The 14154-nt window shown below is 34.3% G+C and overlaps 1 protein-coding gene across 2 annotated transcripts; it reads left to right on the forward strand.

The window, feature by feature from the left end:
* Positions 1-675: 675 nt before the first annotated feature.
* On the forward strand, positions 676-10181 carry LOC131851331 (potassium channel subfamily K member 9-like). Of its 2 annotated transcripts, XM_059201823.1 has the most exons (10): positions 676-964; positions 1092-1195; positions 1303-1973; positions 2450-2605; positions 3246-3372; positions 3953-4143; positions 5746-5933; positions 6302-6416; positions 7121-7208; positions 7375-10181. In XM_059201823.1, exons 3-10 carry the CDS (start codon positions 1847-1849, stop codon positions 8135-8137), a joined length of 1755 nt encoding a protein of 584 aa, XP_059057806.1. In that variant the 5' UTR covers positions 676-964; positions 1092-1195; positions 1303-1846; the 3' UTR covers positions 8138-10181. The 2 variants fall into 2 exon arrangements, with proteins under 2 accessions (XP_059057806.1, XP_059057813.1); XM_059201830.1 differs by having other exon boundaries at positions 676-1195; positions 7450-10181.
* The last annotated feature ends 3973 nt before the right edge of the window (positions 10182-14154 follow it).

Consider the following 14154-nt stretch of genomic DNA (forward strand, 5'->3'; position numbering starts at 1 on the left):
ACCAATAGCTTGTACTGGCTTAGCCTCCCCCGCTATTAATAATAATCTTTAAGCTATTGTTATCGATAGATTATCAATGAAAATGGTATGGTATATTTACATATATTTGAACAGGGCGGAGGGTTAGTAATGTGGTTTATGACTCCATAAGTAGCAATGTACCAAGTAAGTTTGACCTCCACGCGTTTCCAGGGAGTGAACAAACCATCATGACCCTAGTGAATTGGTCTCTATAGGCTAACTGACCTTACCCCATGGTTATCTTATCATCACCCACAAGCCCGCCAGTGTAAATCGTTAGATATATTGAATAAATATACATATGTTGGAACACTGACGTATATTTTGTAGTTGAAAATTAAAATCGAAACAATGCCATCTACATATTACATTAAGAACTTCTAGTTTAAACGTTTCTTGCGTAACGCTTCAAATGCTTTGTTCTGGCAAATGGCAAGTGTCAACTTGTCAAATTGTTAATATTCTATTAAATAAATACATGCTCCATAAAAATATTGTTATGTCAACTAATTTATACGATATAAATTGTTACCTTGAATGTTTTCATAAATGAAACCATTTAATTTTGTTCTCTGATTTTGCAATATGAACAAAGAAATTTATAATATAGCAACACAGAAATGATTATTTTTAGTTATCACCACACAAACCAGGTCAAGGAAGTGCAGGAAAACTGCTCGCTAAAAATATTTTTTTTGTTATTTTTAACAAATGCAATTATGTAAAATTGTCCTTTGTTCTTCTTCCAAAATGGTAGTGAGATAAAATAATCAGTTGTTCGTTATGAACGAAGGAAGTGCATGTGTGATTGGGAGGACAGAAGAAAACTAGGTGGTGTGACAGAAAAGAAAATACCGCATAGGGCTTTCCAGTTAGAAATTATCTACCTTTCCATTTATACATTATTATATCTACCATTATGAGATCATATGACCTATTAAAGGTACAGGACAACATTGTTTTTACAATTTCTATTACAAATAATTTGTCATAACATTTGACCCAGATACGGTGCCGTGTGCGTTGACCTATGGATGTGAATGCGGACTAAAGCACGATGTTATTTTTAGGATACAGCTTTGCAGATAATTAAATATTTATAGATGCCGTTCGTGATAAAAAATATATATATAACAAATTGTAGAAGCTCCCGTGAATGTTTACTTCATAAAAGGTGAGTTCTTTGTTCTAAATTCGAATTAAAAAAAATATTATTTGTGAATTAATTGTTTGATTTTAATTGTTTCCTTAGCATTAAATTAATGCATTAATGTATTTCAGATGAAACAACATGGTTAATTACTGCAAAAATGAGGATGGAAATTTTAGAAGAAATAAAGGGAAACCTAAACAAATATTAACTAAACATGATTCCATTTAGAAGATTTTTTCCTTTGAAGGGATCAATTTATTCCTAGTATTAATTTAATGTTTATCAATATTACAATTTTCCCATAAAGTGATACATAATTTGAAAATTTTGAATAATAGACCACACTGCCACTAGTGATTTCACAACAGAATCAAAGAACTTAAAATTCTAAATAGAAAAATAATATTGAGAAAGCATATCATCTTATGTAGCAACCCAAATAAAGAAAGCTTTGTGTTACTCTATGGAAAAAGGGCACAATTCCATAATTTAAAAATGGAATTATTTTGATTTTACCTCTAAAAATTATAAGATGGTTACTTAGCAAAAGAAACCCAGAAAACAAAGACAATATGATATTTACTGACTGAATCAAACAGTAAGTTAAAGGGTATAAGGGTAAAATTTGTACCTGGGCCTTATGCCCTAAGGCCGGGGTAACACTCGGCAGTGATGAAGAAGCAAAATGTTCGCACTCTATCGTTAATTGTGTGCACATTTACATATTTATTGGTAGGGGCAGCTGTATTTGATGCATTAGAATCTACTACAGAGAGGCACAGATTTGAAGTACTGCAAGGTGAGTGCATAACAAATTCAAAACAATTATATCTAATTAAGATAAAATTATATATTATTATTTTTACAAAACAGATTATTTTACAAAAACAATAACATCACCTTTCTTCTGCGGTTGAACCTCAGTGAAAGTTATTTTAGCTTTTAATAAAACCGGTTAGTTCATCCTCTTCTTTAACAATATTTTGTTTCTTTGAAAGAAAGTGACAAAAGAGTTGTATACTAAATTTATATGATATTTTAGTTACTATGAGAAATATACTTGTTACTTTATGTATTTGCAGTTTACTCAGGCACATACAAGAATTTTTTTTTATAAATAGTCTGTATCTTATGGAGATAAAAACTATTTCTCACAACTAGACAACTCTGTTCTTGACAGAGCTTAGAATTAATGAACTCTAAGCTCAGTTTCTTTCCTAAGATTGCAGTGCTATAACTAGAGCAAACCTAATAATAAAAAAGTACTATCCACAGCTATAGAAGGAATAATAATAAGAAAATACAATATCACGGAAGAGGACTTCCGTGTGATGGAGACAGTGGTGTTGAAATCAGAGCCTCACAAGGCCGGCCAGCAGTGGAAGTTCACTGGAGCCTTCTACTATGCCACTACTGTACTCACCACTATTGGTAAGAGGACAAAATATCTATTTTCATTTTTGTATACAATTGGAATAGAAAACAAGGTTATATCATAGTAAATTCTGAACAACCATCTCCGTACATATTTAGTATAATATAGGTACTTTGTATGCTACTCCCATTTCAAATCAGATTTTATTTATAACTTGTGTTAATTGATAGTTTTTCATGACTTTTTATATAATGGCAAATTTTTATAAATGGTATTTGAGCTGGCCTACCTAATGGGAAGTAGTTACTGTCTACTATATACATTGACAGCATCATTGCTGTTACAAAATTCTGTCCCATGTATTAAATTCCATTCATATTCTATATCCCATATAAATAATACATAGTCTATAGAAGACTATGGATTATTTATATGACATTGAAACCTTCAGAAAATAGCTTATTCCTCAATAAAAGTCTAGTAGCTGACCTGCATTTAATTTGACTGGTATATGACAAATTCAAATGGGGACATAGCTTGTGAAACAAGATGTTGAGGGCAGGTAGCATATGTAACTCTGTTTTCCACATTTAGCTTATCATTTTAGCCATTATATATGTAGGAACATCAGGCAGAATGGGCTATTTATCGTAAATCCAATTTCATTAAAAAAAAATTATGTCAATCCTTATTCAGGCTATGGACACTCGACGCCAGCTACTATCGGCGGGAAACTGTTCACAATGTTCTACGCCATTGTGGGGATACCACTCGGCCTCATCATGTTCCAGAGTATTGGTGAACGAGTCAACAGGCTTAGTAGGTAAGAGGAATTGTTTATCTGTACTAATAATATAAAGCTGGAGAATTTTGTATGGTAACCACACGCACTAATCTCTGGAACTACAGGTTCTAATTGAAAAATTCTTTCAGTGTTGAATAGTGCATTTATTTAAGAATGCTATAAATTTTATAACATCACGCTATTTACGGTAGTCGCATCCACAGGCATAAAAAAAGCAAATTATTTTAACTTACATTTAATTCAACAGTTTGGTCGGCCCAATAGGGTAAATCGTCAAGAATTAACAAAGCCATAAAAGGTTAGGTGTTTTGAGACTCCTTTGGCACGGGAATAACGCTATAATTACATATTTTTTGCTGACGACCTCGGTGGTCTAGCGTCTTAGCACACCGCCTTACTTCCGATGGTCGCGCCTTCGATTTCTCATATGGCACAAACATTTGTATTCATGAGTATGATTGTTTGTATCTATGTATTTGTATCAGTTATATAGTAAAGTAACACAAGCTTAAGGTAGCTAAACCTTAACTTGGATCTAGATGGCGCTGTGTGAATTGTCCTGATATTATTATATATATTGTCCATTTGTTTGTTACAGTGTCATAATAAAGTCAATAAAGCGAGCAATGAACTGCAAACAAACAAACGCGACAGAAGTGGACCTGATATGCGTGGTGACTACTCTCTCATCGCTGACGATCGCCGGTGGTGCCGCCGCCTTCTCCACCTGCGAGGGCTGGAGCTATTTCGATAGTGTTTACTACTGTTTTATCACGTTAACTACTATTGGTAAGTATTTATACTTAAGAATATCATAATGTTCTCCTAGGAATTCGTTAATTACGAACATCAATACTTTATTTAACATTTCTTTCCGTTTCTATATCTTACTACTGGCTCAATAAGCCCTTAGCAGATTTGTTGTGGAATTTGTTGACGGGAAAGCGAGGAAACTGTATTTTATATCACATTTTTTCTCATTAGTGAATAAAATCTCATGCATGATGTCTATAGGGTCCTACACTAAGGACTTTTAAATAAAACTTGGATATGGACTGTAACTTAGTATAATAATTTAAATATTGAAATACAGAGAATGAGATAGAATATTGAGCGCGCGTGTAGTATTCGGTGGCAAGATCAGAAGTAAGGGTGACGGTCGGTGCGGTGCTAATCGCACCCCCCTCGAGCCGCGCCCCGCAGCGTTGCTCGCGGACTCCAGTCCGGCGACCCGACGATGTCCGAACAATGTCTTTTAAGACTTGTAATTTATTGGCTCTTATAGTGCTCTCGCAAGGATATTAGTATGCACACCTATCCGATCTTTATATGCTCTTGCTCTATAGTCTACTTTCCTGACCGTTCTCATTCCTAAGTACTCATGTAATTCAGTTGTTCTGATGAATAGAGGCGCAGCAGTTATAGTTTTGAGTGCCTTATTACGAAATTGTTGCAAAATTTAGATATCATTGATGATTTAAATGATAGGGGACTTTTTTTTTTTGTGGATGATAATGGAATGGTGCACCCGCCTGCGCTAACGGTTTACGCTGGCGGGGCACCAGTGGAGGATGATAAGATGAGCATGAGGTCAGGTCAGTTAGCCCATCGTGACTAATTGAATTAAACACGATGGTTTCCAGGGGGAACCATGGAGGTCGACCTGACAAGGTACATTGCTAGCAATGGGGTTATCAATCCACATTACTAACAATCCCCTTCCCCCTGATAGGGGACTATAACTTCTTGTAATACATAAATACTGTATATTGACAATACTTGAAATCACCTGGCATTAACCAATATAGTTTCCAGTGGGATTAAGTAGAGGGTGACCTGACAAAGTACATAACAATCTCCTCTACTGGCAAACATTTAGAATATTGTTGTTGTATTGTCATTAATTTTGTGCCTACACTGGTATTATTTCTGGCAAAACTTGAGACCATTCCATTAGCACCTCTCCACATAAACACAGGTTTAAGTTTAGTAAAGACAGCACACGTCGAGACTGCGCGTCGAATGCGTTACTGATAAGACATGTAGAACACCATATGATGAACGTACAATATGTACAATAATTTTACCGGTATACTCACTACCTACATCACTACATGTTATAAAACAAAGTCGCTGTTGCTGTCTGTCCGTTCCTATGTATGCTTAAATCTTTAATACTACACAACGGATTTTGAAGCGGTTTTTTTAATAGATAAAGTGTTTCTAGACAAAGGTACATATATATATAATACATGTACAGGGGGCGTGTAGCTAGTATGACAATAAACTAATGTAGCGTCACCTCATTATATAATATATAACGCTGCAGCGGTGAAGTAATAACCACTGCGCTACAATATCATAGTCAATTAAATAACAAATAATTAACAGGTTTTGGTGATATGGTGGCACTACAAAAAGACAACGCGCTGAATCGAAAACCTTCATACGTTATGTTCGCTCTCATCTTCATACTGTTCGGATTAGCGATTGTTGCCGCCTGCCTCAACTTGCTGGTACTAAGGTTCGTTACCATGAACACAGAAGACGAGAAGAGGGATCAGCAACAGGCAGAACAGGTATGATAGAAAATATTAATTTCCGATTATTCCCATGTCCTAACAAAATTTCAAGTGAAGCTAACCATAATAGGTACATTAGTGAAAACAGCAACCAAATCGGTTAATCCGTTTCGGAGATTAGTGTGCATAAATGTACAAGCCTATAGACAAACTGACAATTGCTTGAATGTTTATCTCGTCAGTGGCCCTATATGTATGTATAAATATTTTTTTTATGAGAATTTGGTATATAAATAGTTAACTATTACCTTGAATGTGTCGATTATATACGAATATATTTTTCTTCCTCACAAAATATTAACATTTCATTTAGAACCTATATTTGTCAAAGAAATAAGTAATATAATAAAATATGGTGTCCTCAGGCACAGCAAGTGGCCGTACGTCTGGAGGGGGATGTGATCACGGCGGACGGGGCCGTGTTGCGTGGTGTATCACGCGGAACTCGACTGCCAGCAGACCCCCGGCACATCGCTACTGGTAACTATCATACATACTGTACTTCAAATAAGTTTATTAAGCAGATGAGGAAGCATATAGGATGTGTAGCCCACGCATGCATAAAATATGATGTGATTATGATGTATTTTGCACGAATGGTGAGATAAGGTAGTGAAGTTACTGGTAACGGAGGCATGATATCTTGGTCCTCAAGAATGCCTACGAATAGTGTCATGGCCGGCATGTGTTGATGTGACTGCGGGGCTGTTTATGTATATAGCCGACGCCTAATGTATGTTAACCCTAGATATACCCAATACTAACAAACATATATTGTTGTTATAAAGAAGTTTCTGAGCTTCTCTCTGGATCTACTGAACCAATTTTGAAAACTCTGTATAGAAAAGCCCATTTATCGAGGAACGCCTTAGGATATAACATCACGCTAAAACTAAATTAAATATTGTGACATAAAATAAACAACTCTTTGATATCATAGAAACTGTGAGTGTATATTCTTTTTGATTAATACTATATTCTGAATTTCTAAGGTATTTACGTTATATTTTTTAACAGACATAACTTTGACATTAATTTAAATATCTAATTTTGCATGTTCATAGACTTTGACTGATTTCAAAATGGAAACAGAAGAAAAAATTGTATGTTATCATTTATCTAGTAGAACATGCTTCTTAATTAATATGAAAGCATATGTAACATGTTTTGTCAATTTGTTACAGGTGATACATCACTGGTGCCACTGTATGTTGATGAAGAGTATGCGCCGAGTGTCTGCAGCTGTTCTTGCAACTGCTTCGGACCTAACAAGTGAGTTTGGACATACTATTTCATCTAGCGATATGTGGTTTATTAAAATATTGCACTATTAAAAAACTGATGTGACTCTGAATAAATATGTCTCCATTGTATTTTAGCATACAAGTTTGTCTAATTTGGATTATAGTTAATTTAATTTGATATCAATAAATTACAGATCGATACCATATCGCGATCCACTATCACCTGTTCCGCCTACAAACATCAAACACATAAAGTCTAAAAATTACAGCGAATTGGGCAGCATACCACGGTTCATAGAGAAGTCATCGTCGAAGAACCGCTCGCAGTCTCTACGACTAAACTCAGCCTCCGGATACTTATATATGAATGCGAAAACCAACGAGTTCCAACTAGACCCTGAGGACTTCAGAGAAATGGTATCCAAGAGGCGTGAACAGCTTCGCAGAGGTATGATGATGTATGAAATGAGATGCAACAACAATGAACAGTACCTCAATCCGTACCGGCACAGCATCAGCATGAAGATGGAGACCAGCCCGCACAGTTCCTCTCTCTATTCAATGAATATCAGATCGGAGAACCGAAGCAATGACCCTCTAGTCGACGACTACGACTCCGAAAAGTCTAGCTACGCGAAGAAGAAACTAATGAAGAACATAGCCAGGAACACAAGCAACATACGTAAAGAGAACTATTTCTACGATGATGCTGTTCTGCATTTCGATGACGAGTACGCGTTCGACGGGTCTATTTTATTTGCTAAAAGAAGAAAATCCATAGATAGAAACTGGGAGGAGTTCGCCTGCGAAATGCCAAGGAATCCTCACTACGGAGCTGATCAAGTGTCCAACGATGGCAGTTACGGGTACTACTTGCCTGATGATGAGGAGCAAGAGCAGTACTTTGTGAATGATACCCTAACGTTTAATCTTCCACCGCACCGAGCGAGTATATAGTGAAAGTGCCAAGTGCAACTCGTGCCAAAGTGAAAACTCAGTGCCAAACTGTACGTTAGTGCTAGTTTCGAAACTCAACATAAATGGGCCAATTAATTAAAAATATGGTTAAATAGACTTTTACAATTTTTGCGGTAGTTTCGAAGTTTGAAGTTATAGCTTTTACACATAGGGGTGACTGAGGTCGCATTTTTTATTAATGTTCTACGAATACTGAGCTTGGCTTCCTTGTAGATATTGTAATATAGTGGTTTTAATGGTTGCTTGCTACGCGTGAGTACGTACGTTGTGTTGTCGTATACTTCGTTGCCTGTGGGATTTTTATTCATACAATAACTATCCTCAACAGTATTTTTTTAAACGGGTTTTAACACTAACAATTTTATGGTAAATAAAGGTATTTACCTCTATCGATGTTTTGACTATGTTGCACTGGCCGTGGTCACGAGCTGTTCTGCTATGTATATAAAAGACGGTTCATTCGGTGGTCATTTGGTCATTTGGTGGACCGACTTATATCGTTCCAGTTACATAAAAAAATCTGTCAACACAACACCACCTAGTCCCAAGCTAAGTAGAACTTCTGTTATGGGTACTAGATAACTGATAGAAATACTTATATAAAATAACATGTATTTACATACATACGAAACACCAGATCCATCAAAAACATCTACTCATGGATACAAGTGTTTGTACTGTGCCGGGAATCGAACCCGCGACCATCGGACATAAGGCAGTGTGCTAAACTACTAAACCATGAAATCCGTCAATGTTAGTATACGACAACAATCAATTGTATTTATTTGCAATTTAACTACTGCGATACAGAGACTATTGAGATTAGTTGGGGTTGATGTGATATGAAGGCCCACATGTTATTACTTCAATGAGGAACATCAACTAGATGTCACGGCAATAAGAATGACCAACTATACAGATACTCACTTAGAAAAATTTTTTTCACTTGAATTTAGTTTAATCCTGTTTAAAATTGTGCTTTATTGCTTATGTTTAAAGTTTAAATTACTTCTAAAACGAAGGAAGTTCTATGTTGGTTTTTTCTCTTATAGAATATTAAAACACTCGGCTAGCCGTCACCGGTAGCGTCTGTTAGTCATAATATATATATTAAAGACGGTACTTATGTTAGTTAATCCTCAAATATCAGACTAATCGTTTTTACTTAAACATACTCTTACCGTTGTCTATTTTCAAAAGCAAAACTGTTGTATCAGTCTGGGGACAGCGGGACAGACAGCCTGAATGCGGGACTGTCCCACACTCATATGGGTGAATGGTTATATTAGTTTTCCGCCGTGATCATCTAGTTGATTGTTGATTGAAGATTGATATTAAAATTATTTAGCAATATAGCTATTCATTATTATCGCTTTGAATCGCGAAATAACAAGTTGGTACTCACTTGTTTAATAATAACGCTTTGAAACGGCATGTGTGATTATTCGATTCCTAATATCGATAGTTGGTTGTGTTACTTAGTCCCATCCTTATTCATATAACCTATAAATAAATATGAACTTTTCGTCTTTTGTCCTTTTCCTCAGATTAAAAAAATAGCTGGAAGGAAAAGGCGGCGAGTCTATAATTAGAAAAGATTTTTGTATATAAGTTAATAAAATCATTGTAATTTAAATTTGAAATAATTACAAGCAAACAATCCGTCGGTAAAAATAAATAAGATATTTTGCATACCATATAACAACATATCGAATAATGCTTAATACAATACTGGATAATACTCAAAACATAAAATGTTGGAAACGCCACTAAAAGTTTTAATTATAGAGTATAATTTCAAAAATTTTTGAGTTGCAGTATTATAATTAAGCGTACGACTTGTAATTTTTTAACGCGACTAACTATCGAATTGTGGGTTTAATGACGTAATTATAGTTTGCTTCTCCAACACTAAGAAACAATATGTAGGATAAGAAATAGATGAAATCCAAGTATACTGTATACAATTGTCCAAAATTATTTCTAATTAGACTATGCTAAATCAGACATATATATATTTACATGTATACATAGACAATTGGAAATTACTGCAATCTCTGAAGTAATAACATATACATTGGCAGCATACATATGTGTGCACAGGTGCTTATGTAATGTTAGTATTAAGAATTCTCAATTGTTACATATTAAAGAAAATGTGAATGAGATTGTCTGTACTCCATTTGAGAATTGCAATGTGTGTTCGTAAATGAAACTGTAATTGTCCGTACATTGTTGCAAAATTCTCATTTCAATCTGTGAAATGAGAATTTTTATTAACAGCATTACATAATTAAGGCACAGATGGAAATTGATAATAATTACGATTATTATACCATTGACAGTTGCGAACCGTTCAAATCGGTTTCTACAACTATTTAATAATAAATTTATATCCCAGAAGAATGTAAATGTAGACAAAAATGCATGTATCCATATGCTTCAAGAGATTGCAATGATATTCTTAAAAGCTAGTATTCATAACTTAAAATTATTTAATATATAAAAAATATTGTTATAAACCTTTTGTTATTGGTACAACCATCCTAAATTTAAGTCCAACGTTATGTTCTTGAGATATTAGCTGACAGTCAAACTGAACCAAAAAGTTTAACATTCAATCTATTATTATATATAGAAATAGTTTATATAAATTATAATAAAAGAATATATTTATACTTTCGTCCCCATGTTCTTTTATGTAACTTGTTTTATACATGTAATATATTCGTTTTTTATACATGTTTCCATTGCATAGATTGATTTGTTCTGATTGCTTAGGTTCTATGAATACTATATATACAATATTGGTGTATGTGTGATATTTATTCACATGGAATGCATGTATAAAGTCGGTGGAAACGCGCTATTAGTTATAATTTCGTTGAGACAATGTTATGGGTAGTGTTGTATAAATGGTCCTAAATATAAGCGAGTGTGAACATATTCAATAATATACGAGACTGCCGATCGTCTATAATTCGTCTTTCTCTCTTCTTTGAAAGGAAGACTTATTGGTATATATTTAATGATCTCAAATATTATATTAAGTTATAACTATATTTTAAATCAGTATTATTTTGAAGGCTTGTGAATATTAAGAAATTATTATATTATACCTTGTTCATTTAATGTTTTTATTACGCCAGTATGAGATACTGTTATGTATGTTTGTTTATTAAATGTTATTATGAAAGAATGTATTGTCAGGGTTTTGCTAATGTATTATCGTGCCAGTTCCCCTCCAGGGTAGGCAGAACTAGTTTTGACTAGTCTAATTCCAGTATTATTTTGCTCTGTGATATTCCATTGTTTTATATTTCTTTTATTTATATAATTATAGTGTAACTATGATGTCAACATTGTAATATAACATGTCAACATGAATAATATAGAGATATCATTGTAATTGAAAATACGACTTCAATAAATTTGAATGTAAACTGCTATATATCTATCTCGTTATCAGTAAGTGTAAGAATACGATGAAGAAGATAGACGATAGATCTCACTTGCATCTCTTTCTAACAGGTATACTCGGTTAGGGTCTCTCCTGTTATAGTAAGAGCAAGCGTAGCATCTTTTCGAGTTCAAATTTATTTAAGTCTATTAATAGAATTTGTCTATTATTTGGTACTTTGAAAAAGAGGCCAGGTTCGAAGCTGGGCATTATGAAAATCTCCAGAATTTTCTATACATTCTGAAATTTATACAGTATGTTTTCTATAGAACTAGGTGTTATTTTGCGGAATTCCATTTCTTTATGTAATAGATTTATATTATTTTGTTTAATTCCGCTACCACTACTTGGAATTAAACAAATCTATTAAGTAATAATTTTACACAATGATCTCAAAATGATTTATCATCTTGAAAGTTATACAGCAAAATTTTTTATAATTTGCGTGTTTTTCAATTTAATATCTTTCTTTTTATTCATTGAATTTAATTAATGTCCTCAGGCCATACTTTATAATTATGTTCGTCGTTTATGATAGAAAAGCATGTATAATTGGATTTGCCGCCAATGTATTGTAGAAGAGTGGTGACCTCAAATGTGTCTATTACTGGTTGTACTGTATACATAGACGAGATATTCTTGTCTATGACTGTGAAACAGTGTCTTCTATGATAAGGTACGATGGTCAAGTAACTATAGTATTATCGAATTATTTCCATTACGTTCGAATAAATTCCTATTGTAATGTATAATAAACACGTATTGTCGAGACGCGGAATTCTAAGATGGTCGCGATCTGAGCTAATAGTAATTATAAAATGAAATTATAACATAAATCGGATTTCATTAAAAAATACGAGCGACATATGTTATTTTAATTATACGAACCTACCCCGAAAATATTTAATATCATGTCTTATTATGCACTCGTCAGCGCTAATACAGTACCCGGACGGGCGGAGGGAGGAAATTATTAGCAATGGGAATTAGTGGCCCCATTAATGGTACACCATGTCAGGTTGACCCCCTTGAAAGTGTCATGAAATTCTTGGTGAATTTGTCATGATGGACTAACTGACCTAACTTCATGTTCATCTTATCATCCTTCACGGGTGGGGCACCAGTGGAGAATGGTAAGATGCATAAAGAAGCATAAACTATCAGCGCAGTTGGGGACATCATATCAGGTGCACCATCCGATTAATATCCAATTAAAAAAATGGGGGTGTCTAATTCCAAAATTAACAGCTTGCACAATGGTAAATATACAACTAAAGGAATATTACAGAAGCATCAGATAGCAAGAGATGGATACATGTATGAAGAACTAAAGAAAACAGTAGATATAAATGAAATTTGATAAACAAGATTCTATAAGACAGAATTCACTGGGGTAAAATCAGGAATTTGAACTAGTACAGAATATACAAGGAAAGCAATCGGAACAGTAAAACCGATTTTTACTCCGATATGTCTATACCTCCATATGTTTGTGTCAAAACTGCTAAAGCATTTGTGATATAACAATTATATTCAACTATTGTCATGGGCGTAGCCACGGTAGGGCAGGATGGGGCGCTTCCCGCACCCTGGCTTTGATCTGTAGTATAAGGTACCTAACCATTATTATCTAAGTTCTATCTACGATACCTAATATTCGTCAGAAAGTTAATACTCGACAGTCGATACAAAAACAACACACAGACACAGGGTACTTTAGAATGTAATCGTTTGGATAAAAAAAAATTATGGGGTAAGACCGCGAGTATATATTACTAGTTACATAATATTTTATACTGCTGCCCCACCCTGAGCTCAGGGCTGGCTACGCCTAAGACTGTTGCAGTTTGAATCTCACAATATTTTAATGGTGATGTAGTACCAACATAAGCTTTACTTCTGACGTCTCCGTAAAATTATATAAAAATAGGGCTTATTTTAATTACGAAGACTGAGTCCAAGCACTTTGTTAATTTAACAGGGCTTTTAACAATGTACCTTTTTTTATTTGTGGTAATCGCTATCTTATTATTAAACATTCGTCTTAAAACGAATGAATTGTCCTTATCTATACTTTACATGAATCTGTATTTTTGAAGCAACTGCGACTGTACATTTTCTCATCATGATAAAATGACCGCAGTTTCTCACCTACCGTCACTAGATTGTTCAACGAAAGTTGGCGACCCACAGCACTCATGGTGTTCGTACACTTATGGACTGTTGATTCTATTGAACTCTGCTTGAATTTATTTATGACTGGCTTTTGCACAGTTTCACTCAAAGTATTTTTTGTGAAACTTGTGGTTACACCCATTCACTTACTTTATTGATAAAAGTGTGGCAACTACGATAAGGCGTAGTGATTAAGTATATGCTCAATGTGTCACTGTTTTGCTTTTGAAACTTTTGTTCATGGCTAATGGCAACACAAATTGCCGCAGCAAAAAAAAAGTAAGCTTGAAGATTTCAGTTTTGACAATCCATACTAGTGTTGAGCCAACACGAAAAAACACGACTCGAGGTAAAATACCAG

This window comes from Achroia grisella, unplaced genomic scaffold, assembly GCF_030625045.1.
Source record: "Achroia grisella isolate CSIRO2021 unplaced genomic scaffold, CSIRO_AGI_Agris_v1 utg1174, whole genome shotgun sequence".
Lineage (NCBI taxonomy): Eukaryota > Metazoa > Arthropoda > Insecta > Lepidoptera > Pyralidae > Achroia > Achroia grisella.